Source organism: Halictus rubicundus, chromosome 13 (assembly GCF_050948215.1).
Source record: "Halictus rubicundus isolate RS-2024b chromosome 13, iyHalRubi1_principal, whole genome shotgun sequence".
Lineage (NCBI taxonomy): Eukaryota > Metazoa > Arthropoda > Insecta > Hymenoptera > Halictidae > Halictus > Halictus rubicundus.
The window spans coordinates 8,667,267-8,689,056 of record NC_135161.1 but is presented as its reverse complement, the minus strand read 5'-3'; the positions used below and the strand labels follow the sequence as shown (position 1 = coordinate 8,689,056).

General features: G+C 38.4%; 2 protein-coding genes and 2 long non-coding RNA genes across 14 annotated transcripts in view; 2 read left to right on the top strand and 2 right to left on the bottom strand.

Annotated features, from left to right (window-relative positions):
- The first annotated feature begins 897 nt into the window (after positions 1 to 897).
- On the top strand, positions 898 to 9,185 carry LOC143360581 (protein croquemort). 2 transcript variants are annotated; one of them, XM_076799574.1, is made up of 9 exons: positions 898 to 1,104; positions 5,614 to 5,749; positions 5,812 to 5,972; positions 6,049 to 6,190; positions 6,266 to 6,469; positions 6,690 to 6,901; positions 7,039 to 7,330; positions 7,594 to 7,667; positions 7,740 to 9,185. In XM_076799574.1, the coding sequence occupies exons 2-9, from the start codon at positions 5,633 to 5,635 to the stop codon at positions 7,996 to 7,998; spliced, it is 1,461 nt and encodes a 486-aa protein (XP_076655689.1). In that variant the 5' UTR covers positions 898 to 1,104; positions 5,614 to 5,632; the 3' UTR covers positions 7,999 to 9,185. The 2 variants fall into 2 exon arrangements, with proteins under 2 accessions (XP_076655689.1, XP_076655688.1); XM_076799573.1 differs by lacking the exon at positions 898 to 1,104 and adding an exon at positions 4,979 to 5,526.
- On the bottom strand, positions 1,564 to 3,204 carry LOC143360584 (uncharacterized). Of its 2 annotated transcripts, none has more exons than XR_013083309.1 (3): positions 2,197 to 3,204; positions 1,873 to 2,057; positions 1,564 to 1,608 (listed from the first exon to the last, which is right to left on the bottom strand). It is a non-coding gene; the product is annotated as an uncharacterized LOC143360584 (long non-coding RNA). The 2 variants fall into 2 exon arrangements; XR_013083308.1 differs by having other exon boundaries at positions 1,570 to 2,057; positions 2,197 to 2,322; positions 2,586 to 3,204.
- A 5,940-nt stretch (positions 9,186 to 15,125) lies between the features above and the next one.
- Positions 15,126 to 20,042, bottom strand: LOC143360575 (uncharacterized). Its single transcript, XR_013083307.1, has 7 exons — positions 19,668 to 20,042; positions 18,098 to 18,329; positions 17,721 to 18,029; positions 17,400 to 17,456; positions 17,066 to 17,307; positions 16,856 to 16,986; positions 15,126 to 15,260 (listed from the first exon to the last, which is right to left on the bottom strand). It is a non-coding gene; the product is annotated as an uncharacterized LOC143360575 (long non-coding RNA).
- The window catches only part of LOC143360574 (orexin receptor type 2), a 32,521-nt gene continuing 25,985 nt past the window's right edge, over positions 15,255 to 21,790 (top strand). For 6 of the 9 annotated variants that reach the window (XM_076799552.1, XM_076799557.1, XM_076799559.1 and 3 more), the window contains exon 1: positions 15,255 to 15,449. The gene's annotated coding sequence lies outside the window, so the exon portion shown is untranslated. Of the gene's footprint in view, positions 15,450 to 15,478; positions 15,536 to 21,790 lie in introns of all 9 variants that reach the window. The other 3 variants (XM_076799556.1, XM_076799555.1, XM_076799553.1) reach the window with 3 other exon arrangements.

The following is a 21,790-nucleotide window of genomic DNA, read 5'->3' as shown; positions in this document are numbered from 1 at the left end:
TGTCTACTGTTTTAAATTGCTCGTTTTTGTCATACATAAAATCCGCAGTCTAACTACGATTAAGTGCAACTGTTAATAAGGGTCCAATGAAGCATTTATCACTCGTGTTCGCAAATACGTTTCCGTAACGCACCAACAAGCATTTTGTTTGAAGTGTTCGATATTTTTCACCGACGAATAAAAATTCCCAATTACCGGAAAACCGTACCGACGATGTGTCCTTTTTTACTGTCATCCTTGCTGTCGACTTCGCGTTTAGTGTAGTCATTACGCGGGACGGCATCTTTGAAAGCTCATTCAAGCGGAGAGCTCTTCAATTTCTCATTCAGTACTTTCTCCAGTGCTCTAGTATACTGCGCTTAGAGACCCTAACGAGATCAACCGTTCGTCCGATTAATTTTTCATCCGCACCCAAATGCGTTCACCCAGAATTCCTGAGGAGGTCAACTATGCTCATTTATACGGACAAACGTTCCCTCCCGCGCAACTATAATTATCATCCCCTCAAAAATCAGATACGGTTGAGATTTTGTGTACACTTTGTCCCGGACGGATACGTGTCGATGATAATAAATTACGGTGAATCATGTTTGGTTGTCAGAAACTATGTTTGCAAGCCAGAAGGAAATTATCAAAACAAATGTGACTGACTGAGGTTGACTAAGCTGAGATTTCAAGGTTCAATCTTTTCTGCATGTATGAGTCACCCAGGCTGAGGACCTTGCTTCACCATGGTCAAGGACGCAAGCTAGATTTCAGCGTCATTTAAATAGCAATGGCTTTAGGGGAGTTGAATGGCACCGTTTCAATCGGTAAATCGAATCAATGAGGGGCAAAGGCTGCATCCGACGCGTTTCCTTCGCCGCCCATTGATCCCTCCTCTTCGCACAATTTTGCGACCAGCGTTTGCTTTAGCAGGTCGTGGAAGTTTGCGCAGGCCAGTCGTCGCGCGATCTTTCGCGTTCACGTTGCCATTGGACGCGGTACCCAAGTGAACGCTGATAACGTGACAGTCTACGGCCAGTGGTAACGAAGCGCAACGATCGAAAAACCGGCGACCCGGGCCTCTCCGAAAAACCAGTAACTGCATGACACAGCGAACAGGTTTGTAACGGGGACGATTTACACCATTCGTCTTCGATCGCTGCCTACATGCGCGCTCCCATTTTTTTTTCCTAACAGAATTAACAGAGCCGCGGTTTGTAAATATTATTCTCCTCGTCCTTTTGTTCCTTTGTTTCATTAACTCTGCTGTTGTTCAGCACAAGTAACATTTATCATTTTATTATCAATTTTCTTCGTTACCATTTTTTTTTTGTAACTCTTTAATGAGGTCTCTGGAAAATCCTTGAAAATCCACGTTGTTCTTATCTTGTAAGTCATGAGGTACATGGTGTTGTACATACATCTTCCCTGTAAACGTGGTTTCTGCGTTATCATCACTGATAATTTTAGTACTGGTGGAAAAAAGTAGGGCAATGCGATAACTTCTTTTTACCCACTTTTTGAAGCATTCAATATGAAAATTTAATTCTAGAAAATTGACAGTACGTTCTAACAGCTCCATCGATTTTAGATTCATAATGTTCCCTTAGAGGAGACATCCGACTGCAAAGGGTTATAGCATAGTAAGCTAAAGTGAGCTTACACTTAAAGTATTGAAATCAATTATGTGGGACTCGGTTTTAACTCTTGAAATTTACGAAAACAAAGCTGAACCCAGGGAATGAATCATTGACATAGATATTGAATAGGACAACGAAAAATAGTGGAGAAATGTAGCCATAAATATGGCCAACGTGCAGACTCATCTTCCCCGATTAAGAAATTAGAAAGAAAGTCCGCGAAAATAACGCTGGAGGCAAAACAAACCTGATCGCGTGCGCGTACGAATGTACACTGCTATTCGAAAGTCATTGACTCTTTATCTCCTCGGCAGGATAGACTTTCTTTCGAGTTTGAAAGATTCCAAGCATACGTCTCTCTTTCGCCGACTTTCACCACTGCCTTATAAGCATTTTTATGCGAATATATTCAGCCGCAATAACGATGCGCACCTGTAACTCACGAATAAATTAGTCAGTATTTACCAATTATGTACTATGTTTATCTTGTAGCGGCGATTTCGTATTTTTATCTATTGAGAAATGTCATGGTCAGTGGGTATTTACTGTTCTCACAGTTTAATATAACTACCTGTTACATAAGTTAGCCAGATTTACGATATCGGCGCGATGCCTTGGGTGTTTTTGAGATTATGATGTCGGTGTGTACACATTCCGCAGTGTGTTGTTTCCGTTTGTTATAAAAAATTTCACGCATCTGAAAACAGGAAAAATATTAAACATACAATACATATAAATTACAAAAGTTTGAATTCGTTTTATTGACGCAGGAGACAGCGACCTGGGATCTATAATTTACAATTCATAGTCAATTGGTACCTTCCCAAGCTATGCAAAGCACAATTCGTAATCAATGAATAGATTGTGGATATTTATGCAAAATAAAATAGGCTGCATTCATTGCACTGTATTCATAATTTTTTTTTCCTAATCGTCTTAAGTCATGAATATTTTTAAAACCTCGGAATATTCTCACTGTTTTGAATTCGATCTACTTATTTTTATCATATAATCGATTTCTATCAATGAATATCGTTAATAATACTACGAGTTGGCTCAACGTAAGCGCAAGTTCATAATTATATCTCCCAGTTGTACCATTAATTGGATCATTATTCTTCCATTTAAACAATCAGGAACCCCTGCGAGCATTGCGTTACATGATAATTCAGCTTGCGAGTTTCTTTTCGCGAAACGTGTGATCATCATTTCAAGCATTTCAGAGTTTCATCTTTCACGAGAATGATTCGCATGGAAACGGCCGCTCGCTATCGAATATTACAAGGAAGTTAGCTTCCGGCCGAAACGAATGTAAATTGTCAATTTACGGTGGCGAACGATCGAACGAATTTGTGTGTATCGAAGATAGATTGAAACAGATACGTGACACATTCGCGTCGTGTCAAACCGGCCGTGAACTATTAATCATTATACGAGATGTTGATTGAATTGATGAAATCATCCACACAATTTTTTACAAGCCATTCTGTGTAATGTTAGGTCAGAACTCGTGTAAGGTTTCAATAATCCATTTGGACTTTGTCCGAATGTGAATTCGCGGGTCTACGAACTTGCGTCGATCGATAAAAAGTGCATATACAATTGTGCATCTTACTTATCACTCGCGAATTTCCTGCAAAACAAAAATATTCCATATTAATTGCTAGTAAATGGAACCGAATGGAAATTCTTTTAATAATTTAAACTGTTTGACTACTTCCAGCCAAACTAGTCTATTGTTTCAGTATTTCTATGCATGCATAAAATCTGCAGGCGAGTTATCGTGATATAAATTGTGTGAGGGCATTCATAAAAATATCGTTTCAAGGTAGGCGTAAGTCGAATTCTTCTATCATTGTTTTGTAAATCGACACAGAGCGAACTTTGCTCAGGCTTCGATAAATGTAATATTTTGTTTTAATCCGTATCCGATTTTTATAAATTTCCTCCCCGTGCATTTATTATATAATATATATAGTCATCGCCAGTGGATTATTTGCGCCGTTTAATATAGAAATGTATGGTGCTATTATTTTTATATTACTGCAGTTTGCGGAACTTTTACTTCATTCCCCTAGCTGTCGTAACAATTTCGTATTAGCACTGAGTTTATAGAGCACTAAAAGCGATTATTTTACATTACTTTAGAAAAATAGTCTATTCAAATTTTTAGCAATTTTTTTGTAATATATATCCAAAAAAATTTTGTTAAATAATTAATTCCTCACGGATGCATCTTTACAAATAATCGTGAATTAAAAATATAATAGTAAACCTAGTGTTAAACAGCTCATTTTTGGGACGTTTTCTTCTCTTATGTCATTTATGTTGCATCCAGGGGCCATGCAGAGGCTCCCAGGACAACAAGGGCACTGTACCTATGGTTTAAATCCTTTGTGGGAATTCGTAGATTTTCACAGCGTTCGAGAAGAAGCTTTAAGCTCCAGATTCTAGATAAAGAGTTAATTAAGGTACACATTGCCTAATCTACCCAAGATTTGATATTAAAATGATACCTATCATTGATAATAACAGCGCGACCGCCTCGCGATACAATCAATCGCGGTTCCTGTAATCAACGTAAACAGATAAAAGCAACAAATATGTAAACAATTTTCCGTTGTCGCGAGATTTATCGGGCGATACTATATTCTTTTTTTTTGTGTATACTATTTCTTTATCGATAATGATATTGGGATATATTCCGCCGTGTTTGTTTTCATCTGGCCATTGCATTAGCACAGTTGTCCGTTCACTTTCGTAGCGAATAGCCACACATAAATAATATGCTATCACAAGGTACTGTTCTGTTGCTGTTGCAGCTTGGCTTTATTGCTCTACACTACTCTACAGTTATAGTAATTGTGTCATTGTGTAATATTGATCGTATTTGTTGTCTAGTTCGAAGTTCCACCTGTTGATCACAAAAACTAATTAATATCATCAATTATTTATTTACTGGAAACTTTCCGACTTCACAATTCTTTAACTCTTCGAATGTTTTATTTAATTGTAAAAGTCTAATACTTTTCTCACTCTAATACTTTTAATTTACGTTTATTGAGATTGTAAAGACGTCTCCATTAGGAAATATTCCACTTTATTTCTTTGAATGTATATTATAAAAAAATTACTAAAAATTTAGATACTCATTTTTACAAAGTAATATGTAAAATAGTCGCTCTAAGTGCTTCGTAAACATAGTGTTAAAGAAACAAATCAAGAAAAAGATAAGTGGTTTCTGCGATTCCATTAATTTTGTAATAATGACTATCGTGAGAGTCAGCATGATTCACCCGCATATAAATTGCGATGCTAAATATTGAATCACGGATGGTTCAAAAGCTCGCGGCTATGCGGCGAACATGCGTATTAGGCGTGTCTGCATTTTGTCGATCATAACAGCTCCTTGTAGGTCAATTTTTCTTTTTCCATTTCAATAGGTAGATTCCTTTCGTTCGTCTTTTAACCGCAGTACCGCAGCACGAAATTGTATCGTTTATTGTTATCGTTGTCGGTCACGATCACCGTCTTTTTAAAACCGGATAAGAGGAGTTAACTCGTCGCTTGTGCGCTCTTGCAGTTTCACTTTCGTTTTTCTGTTGATTCAATTAATTATTCGCGCACCTGTTCCCGCTCGCAATATTTACATTGGCGCGAACGATGTTTTACAATGAATACGTGTTTATCATGGCGGAACAATTATCATATTAGTTTGGTAATTATCGAGTCAGGCACTCGAGGCCATATAAAATGAATTTATACAAGAAATTATATATAAAAGTGTTTGGCATTCAATAAAAATAGCGTTATCGTTGAGAAATTATATGGAATTGTTATAGTAATTTGTGTAAAGAATTGTCTGGGAGATAATATGTTAAGTATGAGCAGAAGCCAATAAGTACGTGCTTTTATCAACATTCAATATGCCAGAGAGTAGCGTATGCCAGTAGGGTATTTAAATATTCTCTCATTTGCTTATGTCCAGGTCAATACTAACTGGTAAAATGATACGAGTCTCCAGGGTCATCATCGTTATAGTGTCGATAGGTGTGGTGTTAGGAATACTAGGGCTGGTAATGGGAATACTATGGTCCACGATTTATTCTTCGATCATTCAGAAGGTAAGCCAGTCAACGCTGCTTCTCATAGTACCTGAAATTTATAAAACTGTATTTTTTGGCAGCAACTATCTTTGACTCCAATATCTACAAATTACAAACTATGGAAGGAGACACCGATACCTATGTATTTGAAACTTTATATGTTCAATCTAACCAATCCTAAGGAATTTGTTACCCATGGTGCAAAGCCCAACTTCGCGGAAATGGGTCCATACGTGTTCAAGTATTAAATTCATATCTTAACTAATTTCTTCAGTATCGTTTTTCTTTGTACTGTAACTTTCCTTTCCTTTTTACAGAGAAATTGATTACAAGATGGAGCAGATCTGGAATGCAAATAACACAATAACATATCAAAGGAAAAGAGTGTGGCACTTTGACGAGTCTTTATCAAAAGGTAGTTTATCTGATAGTGTGACAAATATAAATCCTGTGGTTGCTGTACGTATTTCTGTTTTGCTGTATTTTATAAATTTTTTACATAGGTCAAATTATATATAAATTTGTTCTTTTCAGAGTGTTGGATACACCGTGAGGTACGCAAAGCCATTCTTCCAGTACGTGGCTAACGAAGCCATGATCATTCTAGGAGAAAAATTAGTGATGACCAAAACAGTCAATGAATTACTCTTTGAGGGATATAACGATGACATGCTGAAACTAGCTCGCAAAATGAACCTCACAAAAATACCAATGGATAAATTTGCTTGGTTCTATGAGGTGAGATCTATGCAGTATGTTTTTCTTTCTACAGTTTTTGCATATGAATAAATAGGGAAAATCTGCTTTTCGTTGATGCTCTGTAGATAGGCCACTTAATTTGGTCCAAAGGAATTTCTGACCATCTTATCTAGCTATGCTCTTTGTGAACTACAAGAAACTGAAAATATATGAGTGAGTAATCAACGAAAATATTAAACAGCTGCTCTGATATTTTCAGAGAAACGGTTCTGCAAGCTATGACGGAACGTTCAACATGGACACAGGTGCATCTAACATGTTAGATCTTGGTCTTGTGAGGGAATGGAACTATGATAACCATGTCAGTTACTATCCTGGCCAGTGTGGAATAGTAAGAGGAACAAACGGAGACCTGTGGCCTCCTCTGCCCGACAACAAAACCGTTTCCTTCTTTGTCTCCGATATTTGCACGTAAGTACGATAATACGTGAAATATATAATTAAAAAGACATTAGAAGGATTTAAGAATATTGTTACACTATTTTCATTATTTTATTTAACTAATTAATAGATTTCCTACTTAACACATTTGCTAATCTTGTGAACAGGAGCTTGTCAGCAACGTACTCGAACACGACGGTTCACGAGGGGATAACAGGAGTGACGTATGTCAGCGACGATACGATTTTTGATAATGGCACGAAGGTACCATCAAGGAAATGCTATTACCTAGACGAATCCATACCTTCTGGAGCGATGAACATCTCCTTGTGCAAATGGGGTGCACCAGCGTTCATCAGTCTGCCGCATTTCTACCTTGCTGACCCTAGTTACAGGGAAAACGTCGGTGGGATGAATCCTCAGAAGGACAAACATCAGCTCACGATATCCCTGGAGCCGGTAATCAGCTAAAACTGATAATTAAATAATTAGTAAACTGCAAAATAAAATCTTTCTCTCCATCTGTCATAAGAAACAGGAGCCACTTAAGAGTTTTTTTTTTCTACTTGAATAATTTTAGCAGGTCGAAACTAATATGCCAATCTCCAATTCTTTGAATCTTTTTACTGTTTCAAATTGCAGCTACACATTTTTCTCATAAATGCCTAAATGTTTTATGCAAGTTCCTAGTCTCCTAAACTGTGTACTATTATTTTCCATAGAAAACTGGAGTCCCATTAAAGGTCAGCGCGCAGTTACAATTAAATCTACTGCTGCAACCTTACGGGAACATGTCGTAAGTTATCTTTTCGCAAGACCAAATAACTCCTGAAGATCTTTTTAATTGAACCCTTCAATTCTTTCGCAGGATGTTCAAGAAAATGAAGAAGACATTCATACCAATGCTGTGGTTCACGCAGGAGGCAACCCTAACTTCGGATTACGCCGACACGGTGAAGCTCATCATAGTTCTACAGTCATTAGGGAGCGTGCTGTCCTACGAGGTCGCCGGTATCGGCGTGATAATGATTTTCATCGGTATTTTTGTGGTCATTAAGAGGAAAATGAAGGACGAGGATCAAGAACGGTTGATCGCGAGAACTGCGAACGGCGATATCAACGAATGATCGCGGCCGCGGCCGGAACGATCATCGAATAAGAAAAGATAATCATTGTTGGAATCTAAAAAGTCTATAACTAGATTGCGGATTTTATGCGTTTATAATATCAATGAGGTAAGCTCAGTACCTTATAATCAATATAGAAAATTTTTATTTTGCATAAAGATCCGCAGTCGAAGTATATGTACATAACTGCGTTTTAAATCCTGCTGCAAACTAGAGCAGGCGAGCACGTTGTTGTATTCGTTGAATTGTTGTTCCAAATGTGCTTTCTGAATAATTGTATGATTTCCGAGAGTTTAATCAAGTGCCTGATCGACGTAATGAGGGAAACGGACGCCGAACACACACGGTACGGATCCGTGCGATGAAACTCGTGTACCTAATTGTTGTACATACACGTGTGACACACATACACACACACGTCTTTTTCTAAGCGAACGATAGAGGAAACTTCATTCTCGTTCTCTTTCAAACTATTTTTTTAGACAAAAAGCGAACACGAGAACAAGCGAGAAGTATTAGAATCATTGTTGATTAGTTTCCACTCGGAGCTCCTCTCGACGCAGGAGCAACTGTGATAACACTGTCCAACAAATTTTAACTCTTTCGCCGCGTTTCGGAATTCATTGGTAGATTCTTACGAATTTCTATTCTGAAGTTATTTTTCTTGATCAGCCTCTGTGGTTGAGAAACGCAATTTCGGAAAAATAGTCAATTCTGCAACTTCAGGAATTTTTTCTGATTTAATTGTAGAAGTCATGCAAACGATTCTTATGTAGAATAATTCTGCACACTTTCCCGAAGGTAATGACATGTTTTTGTGCAGCAGTAAATGTTTATAATACCTTTAAAATTTTTAATAATCTAGAATGAGACGTGTGCGAGAAAATGTCGTGGGTTAAAATTGTCTGGCACTCACAAAAAATTATTAAAAAATATTTAAACGTTCATAATGTTATTAAAAATTATATCACTGTATTCGAGAGAGTCTATAGAATCATTCTAAGCAAGAATCATTTATATACCTTTCACCGTTAAAGCAGGGAAAATTCTCAAAGTTCATTGAAATCTGCGAGGACCGTCTACTTGTTGAAACGCAAAATCGGTGTTGGACAGTGTAATTAGGACACTTCTTCCAGTGTAAATATGACAGAGTATGTTAGCAATAAAAGGATATTAATTTTATAGAACACCCTCGTTAAGAAATCTCTTTCTCCTTCAAATACAATTTTAATTTTAACGTTTCCAGGTGTTAGAGCATAATTTTACCGAACAGCCTCGTTAAGAGTTGTTCTCTCCCCCAAATATGATTTTAATATTAGCGCATTCCGGTGTTGAATAATAATTTTACAGAACAGTTCAAGTTAAGGGTTGTTCCCCATCCCCAAATGCGGTTTCAACTTTCCAGATGTTGGCGCGTTCATTTCGCGTTGACCGCGTTGCGTTTAAAAGGGGATTTAATTTCATTTGCCGCTGTCTCTCTCCTCGTATAAAGTAAATTTCCGAGTTCCCGGTTTCGGTGAAGTGTTTTCCCCGCTGTTAACGCGTCGCGCGACGAAAAAAAGAAACCAACCGGAGGAAAGTTCAGTGGGTGGTTTCTCTCTCGTCCCGCGAACCTGTTCAAGTCTCGTAAAAATTCGCCGGCGCTCGAAGTCCTCGTAAAAGAAACTTCGTCCGACCCCTCGCGGGGAAACAACCGTTCCAGACACGTTGTGACCTACATTCGTGTTTCGCACCGACGCCGGCCGCTTCATCGCCATATTAAACTACCTAAAGTATTTGTATTCTCGTCTACCAGACGTGTTACAGTGTTCGAAGATGTACTTTCATCGACGGGAATACTTTCGGCCGCGATGTAATCTCGTTAGGCGAGATACAATCATATTTAATTGCAAGAACTTTCATGGTAGATAAATTGAAGACCTACGGGGGTGAAATCAACCCTTCGAGTCTACGTTCCCCTGTAATTATTTTCTTACCGGAAGTTTCGAACGATTCTAACTTTATAGTATCGTGTATAATAATTTCTTTACAGAAAATCTCTTTAAGAGGGTGATATATATCAACCCTAAGAATTTTTATGTTTTGGCTATCCTATTATCCAGACAATTTTTCTAGTGGTTCTTGGACACTTCCAGTGTTATAATAAGGGGCAAAATAATTTTTTAAGAAGCAAGAGACCTAATCTCACAATCAACCCCTAATTTACACGTCCTTCCGTTCGCTCAACAAATAATTCAAACTATTCCAAACGCCACTTAACGTTCCAATAAAAAGCAAAACAATTTTTCAGCAGTAGATCCGCTTACAGAGGGATGCTGTTTTCCCAATAAAATTTTCCAACGATATCGGGGCGTAGTAAAAATACGTCCGCTTAAAAACATGATCAATAAAATCTTCTTAGTTAGAAAAAGAATAAATATTCTGCGAGGACCGGTAGTGGCTAGTCGATTTTTCTGTTTCCTCTTCGGCTTTCGCAAATACACGAGGTGTTATTTTTTCGGAAGTCGATTGGACATTTCCCCGATGTCGGGGAAGCCGAGCTGTAACGTCGCATCGTGGGGAAAAACAACGAACCACCAACCGGACCAACGCGACGGAACGGTTGCCGGTTTCAATTTATTTGTGAGCCGTGTGGCGGCCAGTCGCGTATCCACACAAAACTGGCACACATTAGCAGCCGGCCAGCAGTTTGCTTTGATCTCATTAATCATGGGGACGCGTGCGACTTCTCTTCGGGACACCGCCGCGCGGCTAGAAACGATCTAAACACCAGTGGCCACACCGTCTGCGGAGAGGCGATCGATCGTTCGCTTCGTTTGCGTTTATATTTCGTTCGCGGACGTATAATCACGACGGGCGTTCGTTTCGAGCAAATAAGATCGCTGGGACCGATACTGCTCCGGCGAAAACGTGCGCGTCCGAACGATTCAACATGTCCGCGGGGTGGTTATTCACCCTTCAGGCTTTACATTCCAGAGATCTTGCTCCTATTCGGAAATATTTTCTCCATTCTCTAAACTCCTATCGGTTCACAATTAACACTCGTTATCATTGATGTTAAAGATCCTATGGGATCTTCAAGCTACTGTGAACGAGATTCCCTATCCTTCACATAATACAATTTTCACATTGTTGCGCCACTTGGTGTACAAGATAATGTTTAAAAATTACTAGTAATTTGTAATGAATCTTATCATTGGCGTTAGAATATTTATAGAGCTTTTAAGACACATTAGTGAGCGAGAACGACAACCCGGGGGTACTTTCAACACAATGAAATTTTAATCTCGTTCTCAGACAAAGATCCACTATTGTAAGCACACAGTTTTAAATAGAGTACAATATTTCCTTCCTTTTATGCGGAAATCATGCCGTGCACGTTTCAATCCCTTATTTTGCCGGTTTTATTCGCACCAATTACAAGGAGTTTAGATGTCCTGTAACAAATGAAAATAGAATTTTTAGAAAATATTAATTTCGAATTTTGTCTCGCCGAAAAATCGCAACGGGGTAGTTTTCACCAGTAGATAATGGGCCCAATTACACCATAAAGGGTCTAATTGCACCATGAAGTGGCACTTATCAGCGGTCGACACGATAGTCACCGCATCTCTCGCTTCGAGTGCAGCGGTGTCAGCAAAGAGTGCATCGTGACGCCACCGGCTTTTGAATAGCTATTGGAATTTCCTTTGCAACAATACCCATAGCTGAGCATTCTCAAAGCTTCTCCCCGAATGTACGCTCCAGGACAAGTTCCAAAGAATCCGTGAAAAGGATCCGTTACATCGGTAGCAAGTGAAATGGAACGTCGCTTAACATCTGAAAAGACGGTGTATGGTATGGTCGCGTCGCGTGAGAGTAGGGTGTATCCCGGAGGCAGAGAACCGCCAAGATTGACTCGTAAAAGGTTTATCAGCGAGTTTGATAAATGAACACGAAAGATGACGCGGTGGAACTTGCAGGAAATCTCTGCACCCACGCCATGATTCATGGCCCATGAACGAAAGAAAAGACGCGCGTCGGTGAAAGGTATTCTCCGAACGGAATTTAATACTCCCCGGTGGAAATCGTTTATTTTCCCGGGGATTTCGATGGTCCCGACGTTCTCTTTCAATGGCGAAGACAGCTCACGCGAGCTTTGGACTTTTTTTTTTTTTAACGGAACCCGTAAAACCCTGCAAAAAGATCGCCATCCCTCCACCAATTCGACCGACGACCGCTTTGTGCTCTTTTCACTCTGTCGAGAAAAAAAATTATTGTCTGCCATTTACCCACGCGTAAATACAAACGTGCACAAAGCAGCGTTTGGCACGACGAACGTATTTATAGCTGTTTCATCGACTTTCCTTCAAATTCTTTCGGGGCCAGGCTTCAAATCGTCCAGGAGCTGCGACTGCTCGTAAAAGAACGAGATTGAATTTCAATCTAGGACCTTGCGAGTTTATCGTCGGAGAATCGTGCTTCGCAATGAGTGGTTCGAGGAGTTACACGGGTTATACGAGCACAGGAAAGGAAATAATTATTGTTGCGAAGCTGCGGGCTGGTTCCTCGGGTCGTTGAAATCTCGAGGATCGATTCTAGTACCCTCCTGTGGATCACAAAAATTTTAAAGACAGTAAAACAGAAAATTGAACACATTTTTATACGGCTTTAATCCTATTTTGTCAACTGAAGCAGTCAAATTCATTTCAACTGCACTTTCTGCAAAGAAAATTCCCGGCTTGGTTTACTGCTTGTTTTACTGTCAAAGGTTTGCACGGCTTATAAATCTGCCAGTTTATGCGATTCCTAGCTCCGTTTTAGAATGATTTAGCGCGTCGCACAGATTCTATTGTTTGCTTGAAACCTTTCAAATCTACAGAGCAGAAAATTTTCAACCAGGTTGGTTTTTCATTTGATTTCCTGAGGAACCTATGTACAAAACATTTTTTTTCTCTGTTTACAGGAGATAATGTGCACCGTTTCTGCGTCAGAATATTTTGTTTCCTATTTTATTTGTATTTTGTATAATTGTTGTTCGTAGTTTTATTAGAAATTCTTTTAGGATACGTGAAATTAAATAGCTTCTTATTTCATTGAATAAATTCTTATTCCGATCGAAAAATATGCAAGTTTTTTAATATGATGGATACATCTCGCCTGATGGGTGCAACTCATTACTGTTGCACTCCAATCGGATGATTCATTCTTTCACGCGCGGGAACAAAAGAATTATTAATCACTCAGAGAATGTGCAGAGTTAATGCTTTCGTCATTCCATTTTTTTTAATTCACATTTTTAAAAGGGACTAAAGGATTAACATGTTGTCGCAATAATAAAAATATAATTTATAGGTCAGTGAAAATTGCGCGAAGATTTTGCACTGACACAATATTTAATCAAATAAAAATTGAAATCCTTATCTTTCCAACAAGCACCAGAATAAACTGGAGTGTCAAAGATTAATTAAATGAAAATCAGGAAAGCCCATTTTATGGTAAAATTGTACCTGCTTTTAAATATAACTTATTATTTTGTTACTGTTGTACTCGTTTTTGTATTGGCTGTTTTTATATTATATCTTTACCTCTTTCCAGCTTATAATTTTTCACACATATGATCAACGTCAGCGTCACAGCCAACGTGTTGAGCGAAAATTCTACCTGGCAGGGAACTTTGTCCTAATTGGACGCATCAGGCAAGCGGCTTATCAATTTTTTAATATGAACGGGTCGCGCTCCTATCAAATTCAAAGGGACAGATAAACCAATAAAAGCAACCGACACCCCTTTTTTTATTGACGTTTTGATGAACCACTCCGTAACATTCATGAAATTTTCATTCAAGTTTAATATGAATATTCAATTTTGTTTATGTATAAACATCAAACGAATTTTATATACCTTACCCAAATAACATTTTTTGCGAAGTTATTGCGGTCAGTCTCAAATGCCTCCGGAGCAACAGCGTTTATCAACAGTCCAGGGATTTCTAGTTTCCTTCTGGAGCAAAAACCGGATGAACTGGCATCATTCATAATAGAATCATGCATTGGAAGAGCCTAATTTCCCTGGAAAAAGGGTCCAATTAATAATAATACGTCATATCGGAAGAGAGATAGCTGTTTTGCATATCATTTTCATTTTAAGTGTGATGAACATGTCACACACTGAGTAGGGGTTAATCCAATGGAAAATTCTACAATGTATAAATATTTGTGCTTAGAACTAGCATGATTGATCAAAAATCGAGTTCTACTGTACTCTACAGGCTCCAATACACCTCTCTTCTTCTTTACATAATAAAATTGTTACATGGCTTTATCCCTTGTGGTGCATGATTGATTTTTTTTTAAATCTGTAGCGATATTTCAATTCTAATAAATTTAGTTAAGGTATCAGTAATTTTAAAATTCGTCATGGGGTCTTTGGGAGACCTTAGAGAGGGTGAAAGATACCCTGAGGTTGCTGGCAACACTATAAAACTTTAATCTTGCCGTACACCTAGAGTACGGGACCCAATTACTTTGGAAGTACCTATTACTGTGCCTACATTAATTATACTCATTTTTAAAGCATAATGAATATTAAAGAAAAGATATATAACATATTAACTGATTTTAATGAACAACTTTATGCTTTAAAAATAAGTATAATTAATATAGGCACAGTAATTTGTACACCCACAAGTAATTCGACCCCTTACCCTATTCAACATAAATTTTTAAATAACTCACCAAGTTGTATTCCCTTCCTCTCACTAAAAATTGCACTGTACACTTCTCCGCTTGTCTAGACCTTCTGAATAATTTTGAATCGATGATATCCTACCAGAGATAACAAAATTTATTAACTATACGGCGTACATATGTTCGCGGAACGAGCACCGCTGATCAACTACTTCTCGACCTTCGCTGCAGGTCAATGTGAGAAAGTGGCTCCGCGGTCGAGTATAATGTAAATAAAATTTTCTATAAAATGGGGGGCAGCGTATCGAAGGTCGGGGAGGGTTGTTTAGGATTCGGAACCAGTTCGAAACAGTGTGTTTGTGACCGGCGAACGAGTCGCTGCACCTACGCGCTCGTTAAACCGGCGTGTACACCTCAGTTTCGCAGAGTCCGTCGCCGCGTTCGCATCCCTTTCGGGACCCGTCGTCTCTCCTCGCTGCGAATGCGTTTCTTGCGTGTATGTGTGTGTACCCACTATGAAATTCGACTCCTCTACAATCTCGGAACCCACGCAAGTCTAGTGCAATCCTTTTTTCATCCCCAACGGACGCTTTCCTAAAAAAATAAAAATCGTTTCATCGCGAATAAAAAAGAAGAAAGAGAGAAGAGAGGAACCGGAAGAAATGGTGGCAAAAAAGTTCGCTGGGAAATTGATCACCTGCACTTCAAGATCCCGGCAACGAACCTGAAGAAGTGGTAAATGTGCGTCTTGGGAAGAAAGTTCCGGGGAAAACTTCGTCCGAAGTATTATAGAATAATTGATTCTTTTCTAGTTCTAGAGTTGTGCTCGACGGGAACAAGTTCGAGTGATTTATATATTTTTTGATGCGGTTCGTAGGGTTGTAATTGGAATAGTATTTAGGGACAGAACTATGTGACGCTCGTTAGGAAATTTTTCTCGTTAGGCGGCCTCGACTCCGCACACGCGCTAACGCCTCCCGCAATTTTGCAAAACGCTGCTATTTTTCGGAAACAACGGGCGATTCGGGACTCGTTATAATTTTACCGTTCGCGTAATTTTGTTGCGGCTCTCTGGATCCGAAAGAGCGAATTTTTTCGCTTTTTTAAGGTTGTGTCAATGGCCACAATTCTCTGCAATGCTCCATAACGTTGCGCTTCGATAACATATTCTCAACTTGTATTTTTATGCTACAAATCAATTTGTAATTGTTTGGGAAAGTATAATTCTATCTAAACCTTGAGACCTTGGACATTATTTTTTATTTTCTCAATTTATTATTATTTTATTTCGCTTTTTCGTATCCAGAGAATAAATTTAAATTCTTCATTTCCCTTTGAAAGGATTACAAATATTAAATATATGCAAAAGTTCCAGTTTTTCTTTCAATTTTCTTGCATTTACACACGGCATACGAAGTATAGTTTATCAGTCGATAATGAAGATGTTTATTAAACACATAGATAGCAAACAATTGCACAAAAATGGTAATCATTATAATTATAAGCCACTACGCATGATTAAAAAAGACTCGACCTATTGCATACACTTATTTATAATTGGTCTGCGGATTTCTATGCAACATAAAAATTGTATCGACAACAATAAGCAGGAGCCAATCAGAAATTTCTTTCTTTAATAATTTGGCTAGAACTAATACATCCTAAATTTATTTAATCTATCTCATACTTTAAATTCCACCTACTCACTTTTATTATAAATGCACAAAATCCGCAATAACAACCACATCCACTAGAAAGTGTATTAAAAAATTCCCAGTAGATTTGAGAACCGTCCCAAAGCACCGACAACTTTTCAACAAATTAAAAACGCCTGTAGGTCCACATAATTAATTCATACCGACTTGAAAACGCCAGGGAGGGAGTTACAATACATCCAGCATTGTTTTCAAGTCTAAGTAAGTTTCCCTTTTTACCGGACACTGTTCGAGTCCTTTAGTTATACCCTCGCGAGTCACTTCTTCGGCCCCAGGGGAGCAGAATACGGATGGAAAAATCTGTACTTCGTCAGAAAAGTTTGTTCCCCAGTTGCCGACGTAAAGGTCCGTCCTCTGTTCTTTACTCGAAAGTCTTTCGCGAAACGTGTGTCTCGAAGAACTCGAATATCGACGATTTCCCCTGGTGAGAAAACCTCTCCACCCTCTTGCATAATTAAAACGCGTTGTTCGTACCTGTTGGCTATCCTTGAATTCACGAACTCGCGTCCCAGGTGTCGGAAACGGGGAAATAAAAAAGTAACCGATCAGTCCAACTTTCCTTCCGAGACCAACTGAATTTTCCGGTCTTTCGAACTCGTGGCTGCCTGGGGACATTCATCGATTTTTATGCATTCGAGTTTCGGGAGATGGAATAAATTTCTCAACAATTTTCCTGCTACTTACTGCGGGGGAAAGAATTTTCTGTGCTCGTCTTCGGGCTGTGCACGTCCACCGATTTCTGTATGTTCAATTTTACGGAGTTTAATCAAATTTTTAGTAGCTTGAAACAGTTTTTTACTTGGTCGTGATGGCTGGCATTCATTGCGACCAGTCTGTGCACAGCCATCGATTTTTATGCATTCAGTTTTAAGGAAGACAATTCAATTTTTAGAAGCTTGAAACAGTTTTCCGTTTGGTCGCTACGCCTGAAATTTTTAGCTTGTGAACGTTAAAAGATTCTTGTGTATCGCACATTGAGGGACGTAATGAAATTTTCAACAATTTTTGCATTACTTACGACGAGAGCAAACAATTTTCTACCGAGTGACGAGCTTCAAAATTTACTGCATGCAGCCTTTAAACGTTCACTGATTTTTGTATATTTAATTTTAAGGGACACGAGAAAAAACAGTAGGTTTACGGAGCACTAAAAGTGACTATTTTGCATTACTTTATAGAAATAACAAGAACGTGCTGCCCACATTTTTAGCAATGTTTTTAAACTAATATATACGCAAAGAAATAAATTTGCTAAATAATTTCTCATGTATAATTAATAATTTTAAATCAAAAATATAACCCGTAAATCTAATCTTAAAAAAACATTCCTTCCACTCACGAACATGCCGAAGTAATTTTCTGTTCGGTGAAAATGTTCGAAATTCATTTCCTGCAACCTGCGAACGTTCATTAATTAATTCTTAATGATGAGTCCAACTTCGAGGAACACAATTAAATCCGTATTAATTCTTGTGGTACTTGCAGCGCATTGAAATAATTCTCAATTTAATGGGGGCATCTCTCGTTCTCGAAAATCGTAGTCGATCCAAGGGATTTTCGCCGTAATCTTAATTCGAGAGCCCTCGATTCCTCCACTCGTGGCGCAATCATAATTTCGCGGAGGGGTCTAGCTTCGCCGTTGCTGTTTCTATAGTAATTTCCTGGTGAGAGGGATACTTTGCGGGCGAATTTGTTGGATCGACTGGAGGCGCATACCTGCAATTTCTCGGTGAAATCGAGACCGGAAACGGAACGGGTTAAAAGTTTTTCGGATTGAATCGAACGTCTAACGTCGTGGACTGACGCAAAGCCTTGGCGAATCCTCGGAAGGAAATTTTTCCGGAGCGAAGATGGACTCTTGAGGCAACACCGAAAACGAGCTCGCCCTTCAAACCGCGGCAAACCTTTAGCGAAATGCAATTTTGCGAAGTCTTGCCTCGACTCTCACCTGAAACCAAATAAAAATTGAGTTAGCACGTATTACAATCGGATAATCATTTATATCTCTATCAACGAGAGAGCCGTACTAAAATTTGCGGCTTTGTGTGTTCGTACTAGCTGTCGGTGATTTCAAAAAACGCGTACAATCCTCGTTCAGTGTGGAACTGCGTGTCGCAGTCGATTATTTTCGGAGACAGACAAGGCGCGAGATGAAAACAGAGTTGATGTGCGGACGAATGACAATGTCGAGTTCTTTTCCGTGTATTTTTCTTTATGACGAAGTAGTTTCTGTTTCATATAGCCCCCCGAGGAATCTTGTCCCTTCTGCAACTGGTTTACTAGCTGTTTGTGCCCAACCCCTTGGAAGTGGCCTGTCCCCTGACGTTTAAGGGAGGGAACGAACATTTCTGCGCAAAAATTATTCAAATCTTCCATTGATGGTTCTACGAAACAGCTGGGGGTGACAATACATTGCAGGGGTTGAAGCTCTACTCCCCCAAATTGGCAACAGTCAATTTCAATTCGATCTACTAAGGCACTCATTTTAACACCAATAAAAATACCTTATCTGACTCTTTAAAACTTCTGCAGATAATTATTTAAGAATTTTCCATGGTAAAATGGACATACAAAAATAATTTACTAAATTTCAAAATTCAAGATAGACAAGGTTTATAACCAGACTGGGGACTTTTCTGCAAAGTAAAAATTGTTTGGATTAATTGCAACGTATAGAACTCGTGTTTTCCAAAATATACTCTACAAAAAAATATATAGCTCACGTAATTTTGAGTATTTATACTTGAAAAAGATCACACGTGCACCTCAAATACCAATGAATATGTGCGCAAAATCTCAATACAAAAGGTTGAATAGTTTTTCTGATGAAAATTCCGAAAAATTCGCAGAAAAACGCTCTCGAAAATAAGAACATCGCCGTCGAAGCGAGTACTTTTTTTAAAGGGACGGTTTCTGTTGTCCAAAAAATCTCTCTTGAGCGTGGAGGATGGGTCCCCGGTTTAATGAAAAGCCCCCTCAATTATTCTATTAATCTCGCGCTATTTTTCCAGTGCAACCGCGTTGCCGTTGACACGCGGCCGTGCCCTCTCGGCCAATTAATCAGAAAGTTGTCAGACCGTTTTCCCGGCGTTTCGACCATTCCGAAGCGTCCTCGATATATATCTGCGATATGTCGTAAAACAACACACACCGGTCGCATATTCCTGCCCCCGAGACGAGGACGTTACGTCTGAAACATCTGTTTCTCTACTATCCATATTTCTATCCAGGAAACGATAGCTCAAACCTACTATTTCCGATATATAGCTAAGATTACGTTCTGTACCTCTTCCGAAAATATGGCCGACGTTATTTCGCTTTATATCGTCGGAAACATCGGAAATATTCATGCGTACTGCTGGGAGATCCGGTAGAATCGACGTAGGAGACCTTGGGGCTCCTATCTTGGTTTTCTTGGACGTGATTCCACGTATTTATCGTTTCCATGCCTCGAAATCGCACATCAACTGCATCCCTTCCGCCGATAAACAGGGAACGTGCCGATTATTTCCTGATGTTGCCTTTTGATGTTCTTTTTAAGTCATCAACGTAGGTATCGTAGCTTCAAAATCCTCCAATATACTGACATACACAATTATAAGACACTCTGAGAATTATTGAAACAAGGATTTTAATATTGCTTTCATATTAACTCCTATTAACAGTGTCTAAAGATACCTTCAAAGCTATATTGAAAGAAGGATCTTAATATTGCTTTCGTATTAAATGCATATAATACTTCCGAATATATAACAATAATATTAAACTCCTATTCCAATAATTTTTTGCCGTATAATATCGTCCACCAGTGTAGCTCTTTCAACATCTACTAGTTTCGAAATTAGGTAAATAACTACGCCACCGGTTTCGAGTCAATTAGAAAGGTAACGAACTTATGGAAACATAGCAACTTCTCCAGTAGAACTTCTCTTGAATCCCATTGCACCCTGCGTCATCTTTCAAATGTACTTCGAATAACACGGTTAATTGCTCTGTGTTATTCAGAATCGTGTTTTATCAGATTCTTCCAGATTTTCTGCTCGGAAATACTTCTCTTGAGCATTGTTAAAAAGTTTACAAATTGCTCTTTCAAAGCTTGCTCTTTCTCTCATTCTCTCTCTATTTTCTATCTAGTATACTATCTCGTATTCCGTTTCTTTCCGCAAATCTCGCTTCCTGCAAACCTATTCACCGTGTCTTCACAATATTTTCCTTCGCTAGTTCCTTCCACGCAACCTCATATTCTACCACATCCTGATTTAATGTTCCTCTCGCCATGTACCTTACATTTCGTTTCATCTTCTTCCGTTCAGAATCAGCTTTGCCGTTCCTTTGCTCTCTCTTCTTTTTCTGACGGGAGATACAGCACTGTAAATAGTCATAAACCGAATAAAATATTTATACGTTTCCCATAACATTAAATTGGAAATGTTAGATGTCACTTACACATCTCTGTACTTCAGAACCCACTTTGCCATTTCCTGCTACCACTTTTCTTTTTCTTGTTTTCTGACGGGACATACAGAGCTGTAAATAGTTATAAAATTAATACAACATTTATACAGTTGTCGTAACATTAAATTAAAAATGTAAATACTTGTGTACATTTCTGTGTCTCAAAAGAAAACTGGGATACAAGGGAACTTGAATATTCTTTTAAAATCTGGAGGAAGTCGAGTTTTAAGATTCAGTTTAAAGGAGCGACTAAAATATTAATTTTCGTGTTCTTTTTCCTTCTCTTGTATCAAATAATTGATCAGTATTAATTAGCTGAATTAGCATTTCGTATGAAATACCACGCAGCAGTAATTACAATCTCGTTAATATTACCCGCAACTTCTCAAATCGATTATTGGCTGTTTTATAGCAAAAAGAATGTTCCACAAGTATTGGAAAATTAATCTTCGACGTTGTTGCCGTCATAAATCACTACATGAACGTAATAAAAGCATACTACCAAAAGAATGAAAATAGTAACCGATCTTATAAATATTCATACGAGCTTTGTATAACCACATTCTGTTACTAGCTTGAACGCACCAGTAAATAAAAATAAAAATCGTTTGCATGCAGCTGTTTCCCCTAATAAATCACAAACCCATCCAGCCCTAAACAAGCCACGTACCATTTAGAAAACTCGATCATTGTTCAATTTTTGTGGTAATTTTTACAATTTTAGAAAGCTTGCACCTGCACAAGTATTACTAAAGAAGAAGCAGTCTCTAAGTTCGATTTATAATAAATTGTTCGGACATCTAATAGTTTTATTTTCTATTTGTCTATTTACTGAAAAAGTAAAAAAGCTGACGACTAATTACAGGCTAGATATACATTTTCTGGATCTCCCGAAGAATCGAAGCATACCTCTGCAAAACGAGGAATAAAATCCCACTCTATAGGATCACCGGG